Source organism: Hyaloscypha bicolor (genome assembly GCF_002865645.1).
Source record: "Hyaloscypha bicolor E unplaced genomic scaffold K444scaffold_182, whole genome shotgun sequence".
Classification (NCBI taxonomy): Eukaryota; Fungi; Ascomycota; class Leotiomycetes; order Helotiales; family Hyaloscyphaceae; genus Hyaloscypha; species Hyaloscypha bicolor.
In genome coordinates this window covers 6,305,530-6,326,098 of record NW_020194684.1, presented here as the reverse complement: position 1 = coordinate 6,326,098, position 20,569 = coordinate 6,305,530, and the positions used below count along the sequence as shown (strand labels likewise).

Below are 20,569 nucleotides of genomic sequence, written 5' to 3'. Positions count from 1 at the left end.
ACTATTTATTCTTTTTTATAATAGTATATAAGATATTTATAATAGTATTAGTATTACTATTCTATTATATAAATATATTACTATACTAAAGAATCTTATATAGGTATAATATTTCTGGGAGTTTGAATTTATTAAAGTTCCTTTAATAGGTAAAGTCCTTAAAATTATATCTAAATAGCTCCCAAAGGTTATTATTAACTATTTTATAGAAAATATATTAAAATAGCTTGGTATCCAAAAATTTAATTATCTTATTTACCTTAGTAAAGTTTAGATTAATTCTATATCTTTACTTTCTTACTAATTTCTTGAAATTATTATTATCTATAAAGTAATCGGATTAGATAGATCTAATAAAAGAATTATTTATTATAGTATATTCTGCTATTATATATTCTATAGGCTTATATCTAGTTCGAGGTATAGTAGTTTATAAAAAGGATAGGTTTATAAAAAAGAGAGTGGTTTATAAAATAGGTGATTTATAATAGGTATTATATTTAAGATAAAAATTTCGTCTATAATAAGAAATTTAGGAAATAAAATTTAAAGAGTAAAATATCGAGATTCCGGAAGAACTTAATAGTTCTAAAGCTCAAGAGCCCTAGAAGTTTAAAAGAAAGTAGTTTTTAAAAGGGTTTTATAGAAATTAAATAGGAATGAAATAGGATAGTTAAATAACTAACCGTTTTAATATTTAGTAAGATCAAGTATTCTTTCTGCCTATATAATCGAATTATAGGTAATAGGACTAATAGATATTCCCCCCTTTAATATAGTATAATTAGGCTTTAGTAAAATTAAGTATCTTTCCTGTTTATATAACCGAATTATAGATAATAGGATTAATAGTTATTTTCTCTTTAACTGGAATAATGGCTTTGCCCTTAAGTAACCGAATCTTAGGCAAGTATAGTTTAATTCTTTCTAATCTATAAGTACTAACTAATTAGTATTAGTTTATTAATAATATATAGTACTATTATATAGTTATAAAAGTACTATTTATATAAGGTTAGTAAAGTTATTATTTAGAAGTAAGAATTATAGTATTATAGTATTAATATATGATTCCTAAATCTATTAAGCCTAAAGGGGTCTAGTCTACTAGTCGAGTTACTAATAGGATATAAGGTTATATAACTATATCTCGTATTCTATATCCTATTATCTATATCCTATATCTCGTATTCTGTAACTATATATATAATTCCTAAAGAAATAGCTATATTAATAATAATAAAAAAATAAAAACTAATATTATTATAATATTTTTAAAGGTTTTAAAAAATAATTATATTTTAAATTAATATATATTAATAATAATTATTTTAATTAAAATATAATTAATATATATTTTTAATAAATAAATTAAATTAATAGCTAGTATTTTAATTTAATTATTTAATATATTATTAATAAATAAAATTAAAACTAGAATAATTATAAAAATAATAAAAAATATATTAAAATATATTAAAAAAAAATTTTATATTTTATTATAGCCTATAAAATCTAAAATTAAATAGTTCTTAAAAAGTTTTAGCTAATAGTTTTATTTTATAAATCTAATTATATAAATTTATATTTTTAGTAATATTTTTAGGTTTTATAAAACTAAAATTAATAATTTTATTTTATATTTATTTAAAAACTATTAATTCTATTTTTTTAAACTCGAATATATAAGATAAAAGAAGTTAAATTAGATTTAGAAATTTTATTTTAAGTAATTATAAAAAAAGTTGAAATTATTAAAGTTCTCTTTAGTAAATAATCATTAGCAAAATGCCCTAAAAGCACAGACTTATGCGATCAGGCTCGTTAGTCGTTCCCGTACCGGTGGCCTGCGGTACAAGGTTTTGCATTTTGTAAGAATTGTTCCCTGGATAGACTGGCGGAAGCGGCCATTGTGAACCCGGTTGCCCATCTTGATTCGGTGGTCTAGGGTCAGGGCCTATGTCACCAGGAGTCACTTCGAGATTGGCATTCTTTTCGTGGCCATCTTCATGCTCTTGAGAGGGGCCTGTAATGGTTTTGCGATCGTCTTCCCAACTGTCGCGACTTTCTGATTTCGACATTGTAAATATAGGTTCTCGAAAAACAACAGAATACCATCAGTGTGAAGTGCAATCAAATCTAGTTCAGATCGGTGTGACTTTGGAGACATATATGTAGACGGCGGAAGCTCAGGCAAACAAGAATAAGGGCAAGATTTCCAGGGGATCGGCTTTCCAGTAATAAATATTTAATAATGCGCGTTGTTTTTGCTCGTGCTTCATCAAAACTCCATACGATAAACAAAGCCATTGTTTGGTCAAAAACAATCAACAACCATCTCACGCTTCTCGGACGTGTTTATGGGGCGATTGTTCCCACGAAGAAACATCACTTTATCTTTATCAGAAAGTTGAGGTTGTTCTAAAACTCTCGGTTCAACGAATCGGTCCCGTCTAAGCCACACCGGACCCTTTTTGGCAGGAGGTCCCTGCTGGTGCTGCAAAAATGTTCGGATCGGTCCATCGCAAGGAAGGTCTACACTTCTCCGATTGGGCGTCCTGCAGGGCTCCAGAACCTTATTAACTTTCGCCCAGTGATACAGTAAGAAAAGGTAAGCGCCAAGTAGCGCCAAGTAGCGCCTCGTATTTCAGTGTGCACACCAATTTATCATCGTCGAATACGTTGCAGCCCTGCTTTAGCTGAATCATCCAGATACTGCTAAATAGCTGTCGGCCGACACTTCTTACGTACCATTGGGTCCAAGGAAAGCAGATGTACACCACGTACAAGGTATAAAGCGAGCCCCGCTCCATGGATGAGCTTAGTATTTTTCTTTTCTTCAACTTTCATACATTTCTTCGAAATGGGTTCAAGTAATGCTCCTTGGGCAGATGCGCCCTTCGCCCTCATCTCGAGTCCAGGACGAGGTGAGAACCTCCAGAAGCTTGATGATGCAGTCTTCATTGCGCGCGAAATGGCGAATGCACACAATGGGATGCTTCGAGCCCTCAATTCCATTTATCAGCAGTGCATCTTTGTCAAAGAACCAAAGGATGTCAAGGACTTGCTCCTGTATGCGACGTTCTGGTGTGATTGGATTCATGAACACCATACGGGCGAGGAGACGTTCCTCTTTCCGCAAATCGAAGAAATTACTGGAGTGAAGGGGTTAATGGAGGTCAATGTTGAACAACACCATGCGTTCATGGAGGGATTGGAGGCGTTCCATAAATATGCGAAGGAAACCAAGGTCGAGGAGTATGACGGGATGAAGCTGAAGGTGGTCATTGATCGCTTTGGTGGGAAATTGACGAAGCACTTGACTGAAGAAATCGGGACTTTGTTGGGCTTGAAAACATATGACGGGCCGGCGTTGAAGAAAGCGTATCTGAAATTCGATGGAGAGATGAGGAAAGGAGAGAAGGTGAGCGAGACCTCTAAGATCGAGGGTCTATTACTGACCGTTGGCAGAGTATACTGTATCCGATTGTTTTTGGTTCGTCTGACAACAGCTATGAAGAGGGCTTCGAATGGCCTGAAGTACCAGGGCCTATTCGAGCTCTTGTGCATTACTGGTTCGAGAGGAAATATCAGGGCGTTTGGAGGTTTTGTCCATCGACTACGTGGGGAGAGCGTCGACCTCTCATGTTTACAGAAAAGCAGAGTTGAATAGCAATTTGAGATGGGTAATGAAACGCTTGATAGGATTTCATACTTGGGAGGACAACGGTGTCACTGGGAGTTATAGTATTGGCACTTGCCAGAGGGTTTGTAATGATCTTGATCAATTTGAAGAGACATCACTTGAGAAGCCCTCGTGCAATGTGATTGCTAATTAGACAGGTTGCTTAGCAGCTAGACAGATCTGCATCTGGGTATATAGCGAGAACAGAATGCCAACAACCCATCTTTATGCAAGCTCATCCTCCAAATCTGTAGAAGATCTCACACGTGGCGTCGATACCTGTGACTTGTCCCCATCACTATCCGACTTTGAAGGACTTGCACTCATAGGTTCATCAAGGATCCTCATGCCTCCCTGATCATCCCAAGCAATTCGCCCCTCCATCGCAGCTCTCATGAGCTCGGGACGAGCAACTTCCTTATCGCCCGTGAATGGATCCCACTCAAATCCCTCCTTTAACCACATCCATCTCAAGTACGCTCTCAGCTCCTTATCTTCGGGCACAACCCGCATCCATTCGGGTTGGAAGCCCTCTCCCCTTCCCTCACCATTCCATCCATCGGCCTCGCTTCTGAGCTTATCTCGACAGAAAATCCTCCAAGAATCAATGGCGTAGGGTCCTTGCGTCATGTGTCCAATCTCCCAAGCATGTCTTTCATCTTCATCGCTCAAGATCTCACCCTTTTTCACATCTCGGCCAGCCTCTGGATTCGGATACCCACGAACAAGATATCGCTTTCCCTTCGTGGGAGGATCCTCCAGCCAGATCTTGGCGTACATTTGATAAGTGCTGGCTCGCTGATTCTGGAGACCGAGATGTCTGATAATGGGAACAATCTCTTCTTTGTCTGCTGCGACCAGAGATTCGGGAGTCGGATATTTCTCCATTAGTTCGAAGAAAACGGGAATTGCATGCTTGCCATGCGTACGGATCAGGAAAGTGACAGCGATTAGAAGGCGGAAGGGGTCGTGCGCAAGCTTTTCCTGGATGAGTCCAAAGTGCGGTGCCGAAAGAGGTGGGAACGGAATACAAGAGATCGTTTTTCCTGGTAGACGCTTCTTTTCGGATCCTGGGGAGGCTGGTACGTTCCCGTTCTTCTTTCGTGGAGTTTTGGGCTCGTCGGCCATGCTTGCTTTGTTAGCTTTCTGCCCTTGGCTTTTCCGAGTGATCTCTGGAGAGATAGGAGGTGTCGGAGGGACGAAGTAAGGTGATTTGGCAGGCGCTTTCTTTGCCTTAGCTGGCTTTAATGCCGACTTTGCCTTAGGTGGCTCATCATCATCCATGATAGCTTCAGGCGAAGGACTTTCCGAGTCTTCTCCCAACATTGAGCTCTTTGGAGACTGTACGGTAGTCTGCTTCGGCGCAAATTGGCCGTTTTCATCTCTTGTGAAGGCCGGTGTCTCTTCTGGGCCGGCGCAGACGGGAAATCTTCGCTTGGCCAAAGGTTTTGGTGGGGGGATTGGAGTCTCTTTCTTCGGTGCAAATCTACCCTTCGAATCTCGCTCAAGAGAACCTAGTGGGTTGTCCGAAGATCCCATGGAGGCACGCCTCTTCGCAGGAGTAATAGTTGAAGCCCCAGGGTTTGGCGCGAATTTTCCATGCTTATCCCTAAGCAGAGGACGTGGTGCTTTATCCACCACTGAAGACCCCATAGAAGCTCGTCTCTTGGCGGCTGTATTGCCAGGAGTCCCATCTTTCGGTGCAAATCTGCCGTGCGCATCTCTCTTTAACGTCAGCGTTCCAGAATTCGAGGACGCGGATGTTCTGCGGCTTTTAGGTTTGATGGAGCTGGACGCCGAGGAAGAATTCTTTGGTGCAAATCTTCCTTGGGAGTCACGCTGCAACGAACTCGTTTTCTTCCCTGACGTAGAAGTTGAGCTTGTGGAACCTCGTTTGTTCTGAGGAGTTACGGGATCAAGTTCATAGAAGATCCGGGCCCGATTATCGGGTGAAGCTGTCGAACCCTTTCTTGTAGTTTTCGGTGTGAACTCCATTTCATCCAACTCATCGCCAGTATGGTCCCAATCCATCGAACCGTAATGAGTCATGCTGAAAATAGAAGTGTTATCATCGCCTGCTTCTGGAATTAGATCTTCCATTGGAGGCGAAGGCTGAGAACTGGCTGACCCGTCAACTGGAATCCAAGTTTTGGAGGGCGTGTAGATAACCACGTTAATGTTCCCCTTTGGTGTGCCTGAGGGCCCAACATTGTGCTCGTCATCACTCTCACATCCCTTCCAGGTTGATTGTGTTGCCGTGTACTCCTCTTCAGAGTCTTCCATCCTAGCTAGAGCATCTGCTTCCCCACCATCTCCGGTATCAAGAATCATCTCGGTGTACTGAGCACTCGTGTCGACATCCAGGAGCTCACTACCACTCGCAAAGTCCTGGCCTACTGCGAGTGGTGGACTTTTGACGACTGATTTGATGGACGAACGCTGACCTCCATCGCATCTGCACTCGTGGCTCTCTTCTCGGAACAACGAATTCTCCCTCCCAGCTTGACATTAGTATCAGGAAGCTCAGTTAGAGGCTCAACTGCAGCTGCTTCGCCAACGTCTGCTGAATCGATGTTCCCCTCTCCAGCCTTAGCTTTGCTCCGCTTGCGCTTCTTCTGGGAGGAAGGCTCAATTGTCTCAATAGACTCCAAGAGATAATCGGAAGCAGGCATAGGAGCTTCAGCAATGGCGGGCTCGCCAGCATCGCGCATTTCCGAGTCCCCATTTTTGGTCTTGGGTTTTCGTCCTCGTCCACGGTCACGGCGTTTATTCGGTCGGCCAGTGCCACCTCCAGCATCCGGAGCAGACTGGGAGAAGCTTTTTTGGCTGTTGTCTTCATGCTTCACGGCTGATGTCTTGGTAGAAGCCAAACCGGGCATATGCACCTTTACAGTATCTTCGGCAAGGCTCGACTTCTGATATCCATCATGACTTCTCTTCTTCGACGGCATGTCAAGTGCCTCATCTGCGACCACCACACTGGCAGTGGTAACATTGTTGACAGATTGTTCATCCACAAGGCGATTCTTGTTTCTGTGCCTCTTATGATTCCTATTCTTCTTTTTCTTTTCGACGGGCTCAGGCTCTGCGGTCGTCTTGCTCAAGTCCTTTTGATCCTGCTCCTTTGCAGATACCTCTTTGACCAAAAGAAGGACCTTCTCCACAGCTTGTTTAGCCTCTTGAGCCATTTGCTTGACTCGGTCCAGGTGAGCTCCATGCCCTTCGTCTGCTACCTTTGCCAACAGCTTCTTTGCCTCCTTCAATTGCCTCTCCTCCTCCTGACGAGACGGTTGAATAATTGGAGCTTCAACATCTGTTGACTTTGGAGAAGGGGCTAGATCAGCTCTGGGAGTAGTGGGGAAGTATCCGGATTTCTTTGGTCCCAATTTGGCCTTCTTCCTGAGGCGCTTCTTCTCGGCCTTATTTCTTCTCTTCTCCTTTAAGGCGAGACCAACTGACTTCTCAACCGTTGCCGACAAGGAGACATTGTCGCGAGTAGAGTTTTTGGAAGTGGAGGCGGCTTTTGGTTGCTTGACATAATAAGTTTGCGAAGTTTGGAGCTTCGGGCCATCCAGAGTGAGAAGATTTTGCGAGCTCTGGGCTTTGGTCTCTGATACAGAAAGAGACGCGGAACATGAGCTCTGCTTTTCGATTCTTGCAAGTCTGCGCCGAGCTTTCTTCTCCGCCTTTCTTCGCCTCTTGAACTCCTGAACTGATTCCCCTCTATCAGATTTTGTCTCGTCAGTTGTGGCTTCCATCAAGAGCTGGGAAGGTAGAGTAATGCCTCTCTCGATCTTCCAAGCCCCTACGGCCTTCCCTACCTCAACATCGGCCTGTAGATCCGAGAAGCCAGCAGCTTTAGCAAACTCGTGAATATCATCCTTGTATTCTTGAAGCTCATCGTCGACCCACTTCTTCTTCTCCCTGAAGGGATGATCCTCTGCAAATAGCTTCACACGCTTGGTCCTTTGTACATCAGGAGCGATGTCCGAGAGCGACTCGACTTCTGCAAAAATCCTGGCACGCTTTGTCTGCTGAGAATCAGGGGCGACCTTCGAAAGAGCTTGAGGTGAAGTTCGTCGAGTTTTGCCAGTGAGTTCCATGACTGCCTCCGGTGGCGCGATGTGCAGCATTTCATTGAAGAACTCCTTCTCCACTGGATTGACGTCGAAGCCTTCAAACTCGTCTTCCACGGCCGATTCAGCTTCGATCTTCTTGTCTTGCTCCTCTCCCCTCTCCCCTTCAGCTTCAGCTTCAACTCGATTGTCTTGTTCGGCTTCATATTCCTCTTGTTCTTCAGCCTCACTCTCACTCTCTTCCTCCTCGTCACTACTAATCTCTATCACTTCTCCAGCTTTGAAGCCTGGCACACGGTATTCCTCAACCACTTGCCCAGCTTCCTGTTCGTCCTCGGAGGCAGAAGCACTCGAAGGTCGAGGTTGACTCGAAGGCGGGGCATCGTCTTCCTGCTCCTATTACCTCGCATTAGCCAATTAATCTCCTAAACCCCTCCTTCCACCATCATCTCGCCCTGTAATCAGCAAAACACTAACCTCCTCACTTTCCACATCTGAACTTGGGATCTCCCTCCCCGGTGAGCCCGTTGCTTTCCCCCCTCTCATCGCCCCTCCTGCGAGTATGCGAGTCCCAAAACTCAACGGATGCCCCATCCCCCTCTCTTGTGCCTCCTCATCACTACTCCTAGCATCGTTGCTACTATCCCGATCCCCCCAAATGCGCCTCCTCTCTGTCCTTTCCATATCCTCTCTTTCGCTCTCCCCAAGAGATTGCGAAGGATGCAGAGCTTCCCAGGCCGCGAATTCGGAGATATCTGATATTGATCCTGTAGGATCGGAGGGGGACATCAATTCCTCGCTCTCGATCGCATCGAAGGAGAAAAGAATTTGCAGAACAGGTGTTGGTGGTGGAAAGGAATGCGAGTATGGTTATTGAAATCGAAGAGTGAGGTTGAAGCGCTGGAGATTTGATAATTTTAGCGACAGGGTTGGTGGAGCTCAGGGTCTCTTCTTATCACAGTATCACAGGCGTGGATTTTATTTGATCGGAGGGAAAAGAAAGGAACGGGCGATTCACGGGTAAGAGCATTAAGAGAGGGTTGATTTCAAGTATTGGCACAGACACACGTCTAAGATCTCTACGGCATGCTTCCAGATTGAAGCTCCCATCACATCCCTCTCCCCACCCCTTTGTACAAATAGAACTAATAGAACAATTCTTCCCCTCTGCTTTGCATACGACAAAATAAATTCCCCGGAAGAGAGTTTAGTGTTTCCCGCCTCCTTGAATAGGTGGGTTATATGCAATCTTTCTTGTCTTGATGGGAGACCATTTGTACCGCTTGACCCAGACGCTTAACGCAAACAGAGCCGTTCCGATGACCAAGACCTTCATGCCCATCTTCTTCCTTTGATCCATTTCCGGCTCTGCGGACCAGTTCAGGAACTCCACGACGTCCTTGGCCATTTGTGATGTCGTTGCCGGAGTTCCGTCCTCATATTCGACCAATTCATTGTATAGAACTCGAGCCATTGCAATACCAGTGCCAGGGAAGTAGGGGTTAAAGTTGAGTCCATCTGGAAGCTTGACTCCTGGTGGAGGCTCCTCGGGGTATCCGGTCAGCAAGCTGAAGACGTAGTCGCAACCACCGTGGCGGGCTTTGACCATCAAGCTCAAATCCGGAGGCAAAGCACCGTTATTGGCAGCACGGGCTGCTTCATCGTTCTTATATGGACTAGGGAGGTAGTCGGAGAGCTTTCCTGGTCGCTTCTCGATTTCACCCTCATCATTGGGTTCGCTATCGTACTCGTTCTCTTCAGCCATTGCTTTGGCTTCGTCAACGGTGTGGGTTACGCCGACCAAGGATCGGTAGGGAATTCGGCTGAGAGAGTGGCAGGACGAGCAGACTTCGCGGTAGACCTGGAAACCTCGACGAAGGCTATGAAATGTCAATTGGGGGGTCCTTCTCATCTTATATGGAATCGCTTACGTCTGGTGGTCGAAAGTCTTTAAGTGTTGTGTATGAACCCATGGGTACTTGGTTGCGTGAAGGCTGTTACAGAGTCAGCTGTATGTCCTTTTCCACGACTGAATGTCGTCTTCAATTCAAATTCTCGATGGCTCCAGCTCGATTTGGGATTAGATCACCGGTCCAAAGCAATTGAAGCCCCATCATGTAAACTAACCCTTCTTCTGTTGGTGTCATGGCATATAATTCTGAGCCGTAGAGATGATAGTACCATGCCAATGACCCAATGGCCACAGCAGTCGCAGCCGTTCCAGCCATGTTCAATTGGAAGGGAGAAGCGTCGGCGGAGGAACTTGAGGAGGATGCGGCACGCTGTGATACCCATTGTCAGCTTTCATTCCAGGTGCCAATGATCTAATCCACATGCATCGAAGCTTCATCGAGACCATGTTGCTTGCTTTAAAAGGTTGTGGTGTCGTACCTTTGAAGTGTGAACCGCCCTATTCCGAACAGCTCCGACCGCGCGCGCCGAGCGTAGAGCTGATCTGGCCAACATATTGAGCACAATATGCCTCAGCTGGAGATTAATTCGCAGAGGAGACGGCAGCTCAATTGGATGGCGGGAGTAGGGATTGAGGTCGTGAGGGGTGGAGTTGCGAGTCGTTCAAAGATTTGACCTCCCGAAAACAGCTCGCTAACGACTTACATTTGATTGGCCCGGAGCGGATGGGCTGATCTTCCAACTTCACGTGATCTGAATGACGATGAATCGACCAATCATTTATTTCAAAAGTTTATAGATGCTATCTCATGTTTGCAAGGCTCACATCAGAGCAATCTTATAAAGTGTAGTTGTAAATCTGCTCAGGACGAGGTTAAGGTAACTTTATTCTGCACTGCAGTTTTCATCGACTAGTCGTAAGAGCTGGTAAATAGATGTAGGTATTTATGGATTTCATTTCAATTACGGATCTAGAGAGTCAAATATGTACAATTCGTAAAGTTTTTTTCCTCCTCAAATGAGAGCTTTTGTTGCCCAGTTCTAGTGAAATGGTATTCGAGAACGTTTTCCTGAACGCCAACAAGATATCTAAACAGCTTCAAGAATGTCCATTGGGACTCTTCAAGATCTCTCGTCTTTGAGTGACAGCTTTTGCGAGCATCTCGAGGACTGCTTCGGTATCTTCCCAGCCGATGCATGCATCAGTGATACTGACGCCGTATTTCAGTCCGGACTTACCCTCCTTCGGTACTTTCTGGTTGCCTGCAAATGGTCAGCTATGGTTCAAGGCAGAACCTTGAGTATTCTTACCTTCATTGATATTACTCTCGATCATTACACCCATGATTGCCTCCTCTCCTTTCGAAATCTGCTCTGCCAACACAGCAGCAACCTTGGGTTGATTCTTGTGGTTCTTCAATGAGTTTCCGTGACTGCAGTCGACCATCAGTCTCTCCCGAACCCCAGCCTTCTTCAACGCAGCTTTCGCCTCTTTAATGCTCTCAACATCATAGTTGGTTCCCTTGGTACCACCTCTCAGAATAACGAAGCAGTCCTCGTTGCCCGCAGTTCCAACAATAGCTACCACGCCCGGTTTTGTGACTGACAAGAAGTGATGCGGGTGTTTCACAGCGCCAATGGCATCAATCGCCACTCCAAGCGTACCATCCGTACCATTCTTGAAGCCCACTGGGAAACTCAGACCACTAGCCAATTCTCTGTGTAACTGTGATTCTGTAGTCCTGGCACCAATTGCACCAACACTCAGTAAATCGGCCAAGAACTGTGGCGAAATCGTGTCCAGCATCTCACTTGCAAGCGGCATTCCCTTCTCGGTCAAATCCACGAACAATTGTCTACTCGTCCTCAAACCCTTGTTAATCTTGAAACTGTTGTCGATGTCAGGGTCGTTGATCAGCCCTTTCCAGCCAACGGTTGTGCGGGGCTTCTCCAGGTAGGAGCGCATGACGATCAGGAGGTCATCTTGGTATTTCTTCTTCAGCACAACCAGCTTGTCGCAGTATTCTAGAGCAGCGGGAGGATCGTGGATTGAGCAGGGACCGATGACAACTAACAGACGTTGCTTTTCATCTGTGCCTGTCACGACTTGGACAGCTTCATTGCGACCTTGCAGAACGGTTTGTTTCGACTTTGGCGTCTGGGGGATTTCGTGTTGAAGGAGGTCGGGAGGAGTCAGAGGGTTATATCCTCGAACTGTAAACCCGCGTTTCAGTTTCATCAAATGTATTCTGGACGTCCAATTGGTAATTTCTTACTGCGCCAGTCTTCTGTATCCTCCTTGTTGCCCACATTTGGGTTCGTGATGTGGTAGCTCTGCAAGAAGGGATTAGAGGATGCACTTGAAAAAGATTCCGGGATCTGGAGGTCAAATGGAACTTACTGCCATAGTTGAAGATCGAATTGTGCTTCTCAACTGCCAATTGAAGGTGGAAGAGAAGGTTTACAATTCGGTGACTCAAGTCCAAACGGCGGGGGATGATGAGGCGAGTTCTGAGAAAGGAAATTTCTGCCGGAGTGCAGCCGTTGCAGATCCATGCAGCACACGTGTTTTCTTGCAGCGCCACCTTTCTATTCTCACCATTCTCTTTCTGCTTCCTCCATCCCTTCCATATCACCCCTTACTCAATTCTATATGCTGCTTTACCATTGATGTGTTCGCCGTCAAGAGTTTCTCATGCGTACAAGCCTCTGTCAGAGCCGCTACGGAACGGCCCCATATTGGTATCTCTGCACATCCTCAACACGGCCAGAGCTGGCAAATGTGACAGAGCCTCTCCCGTTCTTGTACACTTCTGAGATCATATGTCTGATATTGCCAGCAAGAGCGCCCCCGCTCATGCAAGAGAAGGTTTGGGCCGTCACCTCGACCTGAACACACCACACTCCTGGCTCTTGAGTAAGAGTCCAAAGGAGTCCACATTGCCTCAAGCGTCCAACGTTGGAAACCAAACCTGTATTTGCCCAGATCCTCTAACTATTCCACTATGCCTCGCACTATCACGAAAAACTACAATTCCTTCACCCGGCAGGGTTCAGTCACCTACGCTCTCCCCTCACCACCGTTCTCCTCGCCAGTCGTGACCATCACCCTCCCTCCGAAGTCAACATGGACTTCTGGCCTTCATTGGCACGAAACCCACACCGAATATCTTCAAATTGTCCGTGGCACCGCGCTGGTCACGCTGAACAAAAGCACCAGGACGTACACCGCCGCAGACGGAATCGTCACTATCCCTCGATTCGCAAGGCATGAGTGGCAACGAGCGACCGCCGATGGAGAGGAACTGGTAGTGAAGGAATGGACAGACCCTGCAGACGGAGCGAAAGAAGTCTTCTTCCGGAACTTGAGTTCTGTGGTTGTTGATTGTACGAAAAACGGGCCGCCGAAGGAGTGGTGGCTCACATGGCAGCTGGCAGTTGTGTTTTGGGGATTGGATAATTATCCTGTATTTCTGAAAATAGCGTGGGTGCCATTGGTCGGCTCAACGCTCGAGTGGGCTCTCACGCATTTCTTGTTGTTGGCAGCAGTGGTTGCAGGGAAGATTGTTGGCTTGAAGAGCGCTTATGGAGAATATACTCCAAGCAATATCTTGGTGAAGCCTGCCGTGGAGAGAGCTGTGAGAAATAGGAAGAGTGAGTGAGAAACTCTGGTCAAGTGAAAGAAAACTTATTGTTTGTTCACAATAAGAGCTCTGTTTATCAGGTTCCGTGCAGGTTCCGTGCAGCCTAGTACTGTGGCATTCGGCTGACATTGATTATTGCATACTTGACAAAGTTCTGCTTCATTCCAAGCAGCCCCTCATCACCTCGAACATTGAGGTGATGTGCCTAGTGTGCCACAAATCCACACATTCTCGAGTCGTAACCATGCCATTGCTTCATGCATTGGCATTTCATACGATGATTGCCAATTATATTTGGCACCATCCCATCCTGTAAATCGACTTCGAGGCGCTTCAATAAATTCCCTGTCGTCCCATTTTCCCATCTCAAACTCGAAGATAAACAAATGCCTTCCCAGTGGCGGGATCCCGTCGGGGTAGAGCCTGTGCCATTCTGCGGGGTCCCAACCGTCCTTTATTGAAAGGTCGTCTATCCTGGTCTGCGTGTGGGACTCGTTCAATAGCCCTATCCCCAAAATTTTCAGTTTGTCGTAAAAGTTCTTGCGACAAATATATCGTTTCCAGTCCCTCATTCTCCATGAGTTGCAGCTTGGATACTCCTGTCCGAGATTGTATGGATTTGGAATATTCTCACCCAACTGGATCCGCCTGTTTTGCATTTTGGCCGACAGTGGGTTGAGCGCTGCCGTCAGACGATAATCGCCATTTGAGTTCAGCAATGCCCAAGGGTTACCGGTCCGCCCCTCCGCATTCTTATAGATTCGCTCCAGCTCATCGAGGTACTTTGATTTGCCATAAATTTCATTGTCATACCACGAACTGAAGCGCTCCAAGCGCATCATGTTCGCCGTTAAGCCTGGAACATAGTCCAAAGCTGCATCAAGGTGATGGAACACCTTGTCCAGTAAATAACGGACTGCTCTCTCGTGATCGTAATTTCTGCACTCGATTTGAAACGGAAATCCACGACCGGTATTGATACCGAGGAGCGACTTTGAAGCAGAGGATCTCTTTGTTATACATAATTGGGAATACTTCGCCATAAAGCTGCCGGCATGTGTGAAGGACACCCATACTTGGTTTTGGGCCGGATTCGTCCTGCGGCCCAATATTCTGCCAGATCATCTGTCGCAGTTCAGCCGGCAGTTTGGCCAGCTCTCCGAGATTTTGAGGCGCCATGTCGATGGTAGGGTTTGTTTGTCCCGGGCCGCGCCGTACTTGGAAGAAAATTATGCAGCTATTCTATTGGATTACTTGATCTGACTGGATGATAGCTTCTGAAGATGTAGGCCTGAAGAGACGAGGGATTGTTAGGGTATTGGGGGGAATGGTAAGCGCAAATTCTCAGGAAACATCACAAATTCACAATTGAACTTGAGATGGTCTAGGGCAAGAGAGTGTCAATTGCGGGATCTACTGGTAAGCTTTTCCAAGCACTTTTCAAAGCTGTAACCCAACCAAATCGCCAAATGCGCCACCCACCAAGCCCTTAGACCCTACGCAACTCCATCCCCACATCTCCACATCCAAATTTCCAAGTCTCAGCAAGCTAGACTCACCACTTAAGATTCCCGTACGTCGGTCCTAGTGAAAAACTGCCACCACTGATAGGATCTTCGACGTAGAACCCGACATTTCTATCACCGGTCAGCGTCCCCAGTGTGAGCTTCACCTCCTTCAGTAAATCAGCCGCAAAGTTATGGATTGATCGTGTCTCTTTATCAAACTTGTGCTCGTTGGACCGTAGGTACCCTTCAACGGAGGCTGCGGCGAGTATATTGCGAACAGCATGGTCACCCGGCAGAAAGCTAGCCCATAAAATTGCTCGAGATGTGATATACTTCGTGTTGTCCGGCGATTGGATCCAATCCAGATCAGCCTTCGTACCAATTAAGGCCTTGATGCGTTCCGCCACCAGCTTCTCCACGCCTTCAACTTGACAGAAGTCGGCAAGTCGCGCAAACTCAACGATAGCCTCAATCTCCTCAGCCAAAATTGTTGTTTCAACAATCACCCGGCCGGTGTAGATCCATTGAATAAGCAACTCGAAACTCCGAACAGAAACGGTACCCTCCAATTCGTCCAACTTCGCAATATCCTCTTTGCCTTCCTTGAAACCACCATCGAACATGTTTGCGAAGTAACGATAGTGTTGGCATAGGATCGCCTTTGACAGCGTATATTCGTGGTCTGGAGAGCCGATCTGGACTTTGACTTGAGGGCCGGAGTAGTGGGGAAGATATCTGAGGGCGAATCAGCAAGCTGCAGGTTTCTAAAGTTGGGTGAGCGCTTACGTCTTGACGAAGTCTACGGACGAAGCATCCGTGATCTTCAGGCTCTTCTGTGCCTCCATGATTCGTTCCTCTTCTGCCTTCAATTCGAGGTTCTGAGTTGGTGTTTTCGGCTCAGGTTCTTGTCCCGTCGAAGTTCAAGTTGATTGAAGAAAGGTCGCGGGAGTTCGTGGGAAAGGTTTTAGTTTGTGTGGGGGGGTCATTCACCAAGGGCAATCATGTGCTCTTCGGAAGGCGAAGCGGTGCTGCCTTCAAAAGGCAACTAAAGAGCAAGCTCGAGAGTCTTGAGCCTGCTCAAGTGGGACCTTGGGGCGCTCTATTCACTTTTGAAAGGTCTCTTCTCATGTATGCAACTTTCATAACGTGCTTCACTTTCAACTACAACTCTTTCATAATAAGCTCGTCGGACGTAAAGGACGACTTCAGAGGTAATTCAGAACGTGCCAGAAGTCCAGGAAGTAGGAGATCCTGAACACGTACAAGATTGACACCTTCGATTCCTCGATTGAAGCTCGAAATTCCGCAGCGGGAGGCGAAATGACACAAAATCTCCAAATCCAAGTATGAATCCAAGATCAGTGAAAAGGGAAGCTATCTCCAGAATTCTGCATCTCAAAAGGTCAAAGGATTCAAAGTCACATAGCCCTTACACTCAGTAGGTCTCCCAACCCTCACCGAAGCCTTCTTCTCCTTCAAATCCATTACAATACCAAACAGCGTCAAGCTCGGGCTCTGCAACGTTGCAGCCCTATTGATAGCACCCGGAAGGCCCTGTTCATCTTCCAGCATTTTTTCAATCATGCGTATCGTGGGCGGTTTCTCCGTCTCAGCAGCAGCCGCGGCCAGAAGTTCCCTCGCTCTCACAATTCTCTCAAGCGAGTCCTGAGAGAACGAAGCAGGCTTCACCCCTTCAGCATGTGGTACAATAAAGTGATTTGAATGCGCAATCTGGCCATCTTTCATCTCGAATTTGATAATGTCTAGATTGCTGAACTCGACAGATGTTGAGCCAGTGGCATCGCCGATAAACAAGTGGACAGCTGACGCTACGCCTGCTTTGTCGAGTTTGGCGAGTGCTTCAGCTTTTGAGGTGGAATCGAGAGCTGCACGGACAGAGAGATGAACTGGAAGACGACTGAAGTCGACTCCTCGGGCTCGGATAGCGTTGATGCAGACGCCTACTCCCATTGAGTTCAGACCTATCTTGCCGATGATTCCTGCCTCTGTGACCATACTGATTGAGGGCTTGGAATCTCGTTTAATGTTGAGGTGAATGAGGTTTGCCTGTTGAGCTTCCTCCCACTGAACTGTATTGTTAGAATGCTGAAATGATATGGGGGTCGTATGACGTACATCCCAGTTCTGAGCGAGAAGGGAGACATCATCTGTCTTCCATGCAAATGAAGTGCAGCCATCAGCTTCGAGACCCATTGATATTTCTTGACGTAAGTTCATCGCCAACACCGTCAGGAATGGAAGCCCAGCTCCCTGCCCGATTCCTAAACCCCCAAATCACTACATTGTACCACCAGACATTGGGGCCTGCGTTGAGTAGACTTACCTTTCATTTCTTCAACAAACTGGGGCCAGTCTTTCTCTAACAAAGGAACACATTCCTCGGCTGTTGTTGACGCTGCTGCCCAGCTCGTTTTGGCTTTCCTTTCATAGTAGGCTGTGTAGAATGCAAGTGAACCCAATACTTCTTTCTTTGCGATTGAGCCATGCTGGAAACCTATCTATAGATCATCTGTTAACTCATTTATAGCAATATGTACGAAGACCAAAGAAATAAGCTGACCTCAAATGGAGACCCGGAGACCGTGAGTTCGCGCATATTGTAGGTTGTTTATGGCGAGCGAGCAATACCTGATCAGGGAGCGTTATTGTTCCAAGAGAACTTGTCAGATTTTCAAAGAATTAGAGACACTTGGAAAATCCCTCCGTTTCTCTTCGTCTGATGGGTTCTACGACACGGAGAGAAGCTTATCGGTTCCAAGTTAAAAGATCTCAGGGCGATTCCTGGATGGAGTCGGCGCCGACCAACCACTTGGAGAAGTGCGGGGGGATACGTTGTCGCTTTTGACTTTCCAGAATCTCTGTCTGAAAACGGTGCTAAAGTTTTCCCGTTTCGCTCCTCGTATGTACGTCAAGATGATAAGCAGATTCGGCGCCGAAGGGTTTCTTGAAGTAACGTTGAGCCACTTACTGGGGAAGTGCGGGGAAAGTGGGATGCCACCAGGTGATCGGCAGCATTTAACAGCTTGAACGCATCCTCAACTTCATCAGATAAATGTGGACTCATGACTGCTTATATGGTCAAGCAGAGACTGCATATCAGTTTCTCAAAGGTGCTAGAGAGGTAGGTCTGGCTCATGAGAAAGTATGGATGAGGATCAACTCACCTGGAAGTCGACTCACTTTTCTCCAACCAGCATGGAGAAATGTCCATTTTATTGCTCAATAGCTTGAGAGTGAGTCGAAGGAAGGCTCTTTCCGGCGGTCATTTCTCTTATCGGATAGCTGAAATCAAGATCTCTCCAAAAGTTGCAGATCTCGAAACTCCCTTCTTCGCTTCTACCATTGGCTCAGGTACCTGTGCTTCAGTGGTACGAACGCTACGAGCCCACAATGCATTTCTTATCTTCCTTTTCACTCAAAACTTTCTTGGTGCATAAATTCTCCTTTCAGATCTCTTTCCTTTGATTTTAAGTGTAGACCATTCTCCGAATAGTTCTCTCTAGTCGAAATGTCTACTTCGGTCGGGCCAGTGGCTCCAATATCCAGAACACGACATCCCCAACAACAAAGCCAAAGAAAATAAAGTAAAATAACTCTAATCAAGTCAGAAGCGGAGGGTGAGATATTCAAGGCTGGTCAAGATCACACAGACATCGGTTATGGCGTCTAGTGGTCTACCAAGAAGCCCATGAGAGAGGTCCTGGCGAGCGAGAAATCCTCATGAAAAAGTGAAGAAGAACCTCGACCTTGTCTTGCTTACGGTGTTGCGCTCACCATCCCCTTATTGTTGCTAAGGAATGAACTGACTATCCATAAGATGTGCTTTGTCTACTTCCTCTCCTTGCTGGACAAGTCTTCTCTCAACTATGCAAATGCTTATGGATTGCAGAAGAACCTTAACCTCGTCGGTCGAGACTACTGTAAGCCCTCGCCACTCTACGAAGAATATAAGAGTGGGAGTTGACAAGAGACAGCCTGGATCGCATCTGTCACAAACTTCGGTTACCTCTTCGCAGCATGGCTTATGACTATACTTCAGAAATTCCCGATTGGGAAAGTCATTGGGAATATGCCGACTCTCTGGGGTATCATTCTAATGTTCGCGACGCTGGCTAAGAACTTTGCTGGTATGATGATGGCTTTGAGGATTATTCTTGGTAAGTCCAAAATCCTGATCTTATTGTAGCCTTACTAATTCGGATAATACAATGTTTTCTTGACAGGTGCCACGGAAGATGGTAACGCACCCGCTTGGATGCTCTTGACTACCATGTTCCGGATACGAGATGAGCAGCCTCTGGGTTGTAACATTGTTGACGCTGGTGTCTCGTGGGATTTGGGACATACGAATAATGCTACCCGTCGCCCGTGGCAGGTTGTCTTCATGGTTCGTCAATCTAATGCTCCTACCCATAGTCGAATTTTGAAAAGGTATTGATTAGCCGCGTCCCAGACTATGGGAGCAGCAATTTTCCTCTTTGGCATAACCCTGGTCTCCATACTCCCCTCCACACCCATCGACTGCATCTTTTTCCTCCTGCGCCGAAGACCTCGCCTCCGTCTACTGCGTCAGCCATAACCGGACTGGGGTCAAAAATTCCAAAATCCTCTGGTATCAAGTACGCGAAGCATTCGCTAACTCAAAATGCTACTTAGTCTTTGCTTCCGCGGTGTATCTCGAGACCATCAAGGGCGCAACAGCGAAGATCTGGACTACTATCCTGAAGAGATTTGGCTTCAGTGATTTGAAGAGCGCCCTGTACCAGATGCCCTGCGGATCCTTTCAGTTAAGCGGCAGAATAATTGCAGGGATGACCCTAAGCAAGTTGCTGAGTTCTCTGGTTACTATTGTGTTTCTGGGTTATGTCCCAGGTATGGTTAGTCTGGTAGGGATCATGACTATCCTGCTGGAACATCAAGTGAACCTCGCAGCCTGTGCATAGATCATGCCGACCACAGATCTTTGTATTATCCTCATCTGGCCTCTTGCTGCTGAAAATCTTGTTGGACACATCAAATGCACCTTTGTTAATGGCCTTGAGTTCGTCGGGTATGCTGCGGGGAACATAATTGGGCCGTTTTTGTTCATTCCGGCTGAAGCTCCGAGATATCCGAGCGCTATCAAATGATTGTTGAGTGTGCATACTTATGCGATACTTTTCAATATTCGTTTAGGACTAGTAATGTTGGGGGAGAATAGGAAGAGATCGAGGGATGGCCTGCCGAGTGAGGCGGTGGACGATGCTGAGTAACTCTAGTCCAGTAATTTTGAGATTGGAAGTGCTAACCGATTCTAGCTTTCATGATTTCACGGAATTTGAAAATCGAAGATTTATGTACAAATTCTGAAATACCTTATAAGCAAATATCGGAAAACTGAAGTTGAGATCTCTTGATTTGCACCAGCAGATGGCGTGAAATCGAGGTGGCGATCCATGGTTAGAACTTGCGCAGAGGGGGCTCTGAGAAAGGGATGGGCTAAGGCGGTATGACTAGAATATGTTTAGGGTCGATAACATTTTATAATGCTAATTATCGAGAGTAATACATGTCGAGTACTCTCGGTAGTAGCTTCCGTGGCTTCACCACGAAATTCCCGCCTTCAGCTTCCAGAGTTCGGATTCGTGATCAACGCTCAGAACAGTCAAGTCCCAATGTGCTGCCCCAACTTTGTACGTCAAAATTATTCGTATGGCAAGACCCATAACTTATGGATGTCGGGCC

At 46.0% G+C, this 20,569-nt stretch overlaps 9 protein-coding genes across 9 annotated transcripts; 3 read left to right on the top strand and 6 right to left on the bottom strand.

Moving 5' to 3' along the window:
- Positions 1 to 2,863: 2,863 nt before the first annotated feature.
- On the top strand, positions 2,864 to 3,799 carry K444DRAFT_603148 (uncharacterized protein; the record flags this gene model as incomplete). Its single annotated transcript, XM_024878760.1, has 2 exons — positions 2,864 to 3,424; positions 3,472 to 3,799. The coding sequence occupies 2 exons, from the start codon at positions 2,864 to 2,866 to the stop codon at positions 3,667 to 3,669; spliced, it is 759 nt and encodes a 252-aa protein (XP_024729212.1). The 3' UTR covers positions 3,670 to 3,799.
- A 111-nt stretch (positions 3,800 to 3,910) lies between these two features.
- Positions 3,911 to 4,573, bottom strand: K444DRAFT_544974 (uncharacterized protein; the record flags this gene model as incomplete). The annotated part of the gene is made up of 1 exon (XM_024876095.1): positions 3,911 to 4,573. One exon carries the CDS (start codon positions 4,571 to 4,573, stop codon positions 3,911 to 3,913), a length of 663 nt encoding a protein of 220 aa, XP_024729211.1.
- Positions 4,574 to 5,956: 1,383 nt separating this feature from the next.
- Positions 5,957 to 8,759, bottom strand: K444DRAFT_258372 (uncharacterized protein). Its single transcript, XM_024871380.1, has 2 exons — positions 8,239 to 8,759; positions 5,957 to 8,151 (listed from the first exon to the last, which is right to left on the bottom strand). The coding sequence occupies exons 1-2, from the start codon at positions 8,548 to 8,550 to the stop codon at positions 6,079 to 6,081; spliced, it is 2,385 nt and encodes a 794-aa protein (XP_024729210.1). The 5' UTR covers positions 8,551 to 8,759; the 3' UTR covers positions 5,957 to 6,078.
- A 38-nt stretch (positions 8,760 to 8,797) lies between these two features.
- On the bottom strand, positions 8,798 to 10,041 carry K444DRAFT_621435 (cytochrome c1 heme protein). Its single transcript, XM_024881909.1, has 3 exons — positions 9,889 to 10,041; positions 9,693 to 9,755; positions 8,798 to 9,641 (listed from the first exon to the last, which is right to left on the bottom strand). The coding sequence occupies exons 1-3, from the start codon at positions 9,987 to 9,989 to the stop codon at positions 8,969 to 8,971; spliced, it is 837 nt and encodes a 278-aa protein (XP_024729209.1). The 5' UTR covers positions 9,990 to 10,041; the 3' UTR covers positions 8,798 to 8,968.
- A 568-nt stretch (positions 10,042 to 10,609) lies between these two features.
- On the bottom strand, positions 10,610 to 12,164 carry K444DRAFT_669889 (phospho-2-dehydro-3-deoxyheptonate aldolase). Its single transcript, XM_024887570.1, has 4 exons — positions 12,074 to 12,164; positions 11,949 to 12,006; positions 10,984 to 11,886; positions 10,610 to 10,935 (listed from the first exon to the last, which is right to left on the bottom strand). The coding sequence occupies exons 1-4, from the start codon at positions 12,077 to 12,079 to the stop codon at positions 10,772 to 10,774; spliced, it is 1,131 nt and encodes a 376-aa protein (XP_024729208.1). The 5' UTR covers positions 12,080 to 12,164; the 3' UTR covers positions 10,610 to 10,771.
- A 132-nt stretch (positions 12,165 to 12,296) lies between these two features.
- On the top strand, positions 12,297 to 13,443 carry K444DRAFT_669888 (uncharacterized protein). The gene has a single exon (XM_024887569.1). It carries the CDS (start codon positions 12,678 to 12,680, stop codon positions 13,332 to 13,334), a length of 657 nt encoding a protein of 218 aa, XP_024729207.1. The 5' UTR covers positions 12,297 to 12,677; the 3' UTR covers positions 13,335 to 13,443.
- Positions 13,444 to 14,706: 1,263 nt separating this feature from the next.
- On the bottom strand, positions 14,707 to 15,659 carry K444DRAFT_258297 (uncharacterized protein; the record flags this gene model as incomplete). The annotated part of the gene is made up of 2 exons (XM_024871379.1): positions 14,707 to 15,559; positions 15,611 to 15,659. Coding segments are annotated over 2 exons (737 nt in total), but the record flags the coding sequence as incomplete, so codon positions are not given.
- Positions 15,660 to 15,947: 288 nt separating this feature from the next.
- K444DRAFT_603133 (putative acyl-coenzyme A:6-aminopenicillanic-acid-acyltransferase 40 kDa form) lies at positions 15,948 to 17,763 on the bottom strand. The gene is made up of 4 exons (XM_024878759.1): positions 17,406 to 17,763; positions 17,169 to 17,343; positions 16,961 to 17,106; positions 15,948 to 16,909 (listed from the first exon to the last, which is right to left on the bottom strand). Exons 1-4 carry the CDS (start codon positions 17,439 to 17,441, stop codon positions 16,220 to 16,222), a joined length of 1,047 nt encoding a protein of 348 aa, XP_024729205.1. The 5' UTR covers positions 17,442 to 17,763; the 3' UTR covers positions 15,948 to 16,219.
- A 144-nt stretch (positions 17,764 to 17,907) lies between these two features.
- On the top strand, positions 17,908 to 20,356 carry K444DRAFT_657212 (uncharacterized protein; the record flags this gene model as incomplete). The annotated part of the gene is made up of 8 exons (XM_024886134.1): positions 17,908 to 17,966; positions 18,641 to 18,765; positions 18,820 to 19,002; positions 19,069 to 19,236; positions 19,394 to 19,731; positions 19,789 to 19,928; positions 19,983 to 20,071; positions 20,109 to 20,356. The coding sequence occupies 8 exons, from the start codon at positions 17,908 to 17,910 to the stop codon at positions 20,192 to 20,194; spliced, it is 1,188 nt and encodes a 395-aa protein (XP_024729204.1). The 3' UTR covers positions 20,195 to 20,356.
- Between the last annotated feature and the right edge of the window lie 213 nt (positions 20,357 to 20,569).

Coding starts and splice junctions, on each gene's coding strand:
- K444DRAFT_621435 (XM_024881909.1), bottom strand. CDS start 9,989: ATGGCTGGAACGGCTGCGACTGCTGTGGCCATTGGGTCATTGGCATGG. Junction 9,756..9,888: donor ATGACACCAACAGAAGAAGG/GTTAGTTTACAT, acceptor ACTCTGTAACAG/CCTTCACGCAACCAAGTACC. Junction 9,642..9,692: donor AAGACTTTCGACCACCAGAC/GTAAGCGATTCC, acceptor GACATTTCATAG/CCTTCGTCGAGGTTTCCAGG.
- K444DRAFT_669888 (XM_024887569.1), top strand. CDS start 12,678: ATGCCTCGCACTATCACGAAAAACTACAATTCCTTCACCCGGCAGGGT.
- K444DRAFT_603133 (XM_024878759.1), bottom strand. CDS start 17,441: ATGCGCGAACTCACGGTCTCCGGGTCTCCATTTGAG. Junction 17,107..17,168: donor GTTTGTTGAAGAAATGAAAG/GTAAGTCTACTC, acceptor TTGGGGGTTTAG/GAATCGGGCAGGGAGCTGGG. Junction 16,910..16,960: donor TTCTCGCTCAGAACTGGGAT/GTACGTCATACG, acceptor AATACAGTTCAG/TGGGAGGAAGCTCAACAGGC.
- K444DRAFT_258372 (XM_024871380.1), bottom strand. CDS start 8,550: ATGTCCCCCTCCGATCCTACAGGATCAATATCAGATATCTCCGAATTC. Junction 8,152..8,238: donor CAGATGTGGAAAGTGAGGAG/GTTAGTGTTTTG, acceptor TAATAGGAGCAG/GAAGACGATGCCCCGCCTTC.
- K444DRAFT_669889 (XM_024887570.1), bottom strand. Junction 11,887..11,948: donor GGATACAGAAGACTGGCGCA/GTAAGAAATTAC, acceptor GCGGGTTTACAG/TTCGAGGATATAACCCTCTG. Junction 10,936..10,983: donor CGAGAGTAATATCAATGAAG/GTAAGAATACTC, acceptor GACCATTTGCAG/GCAACCAGAAAGTACCGAAG.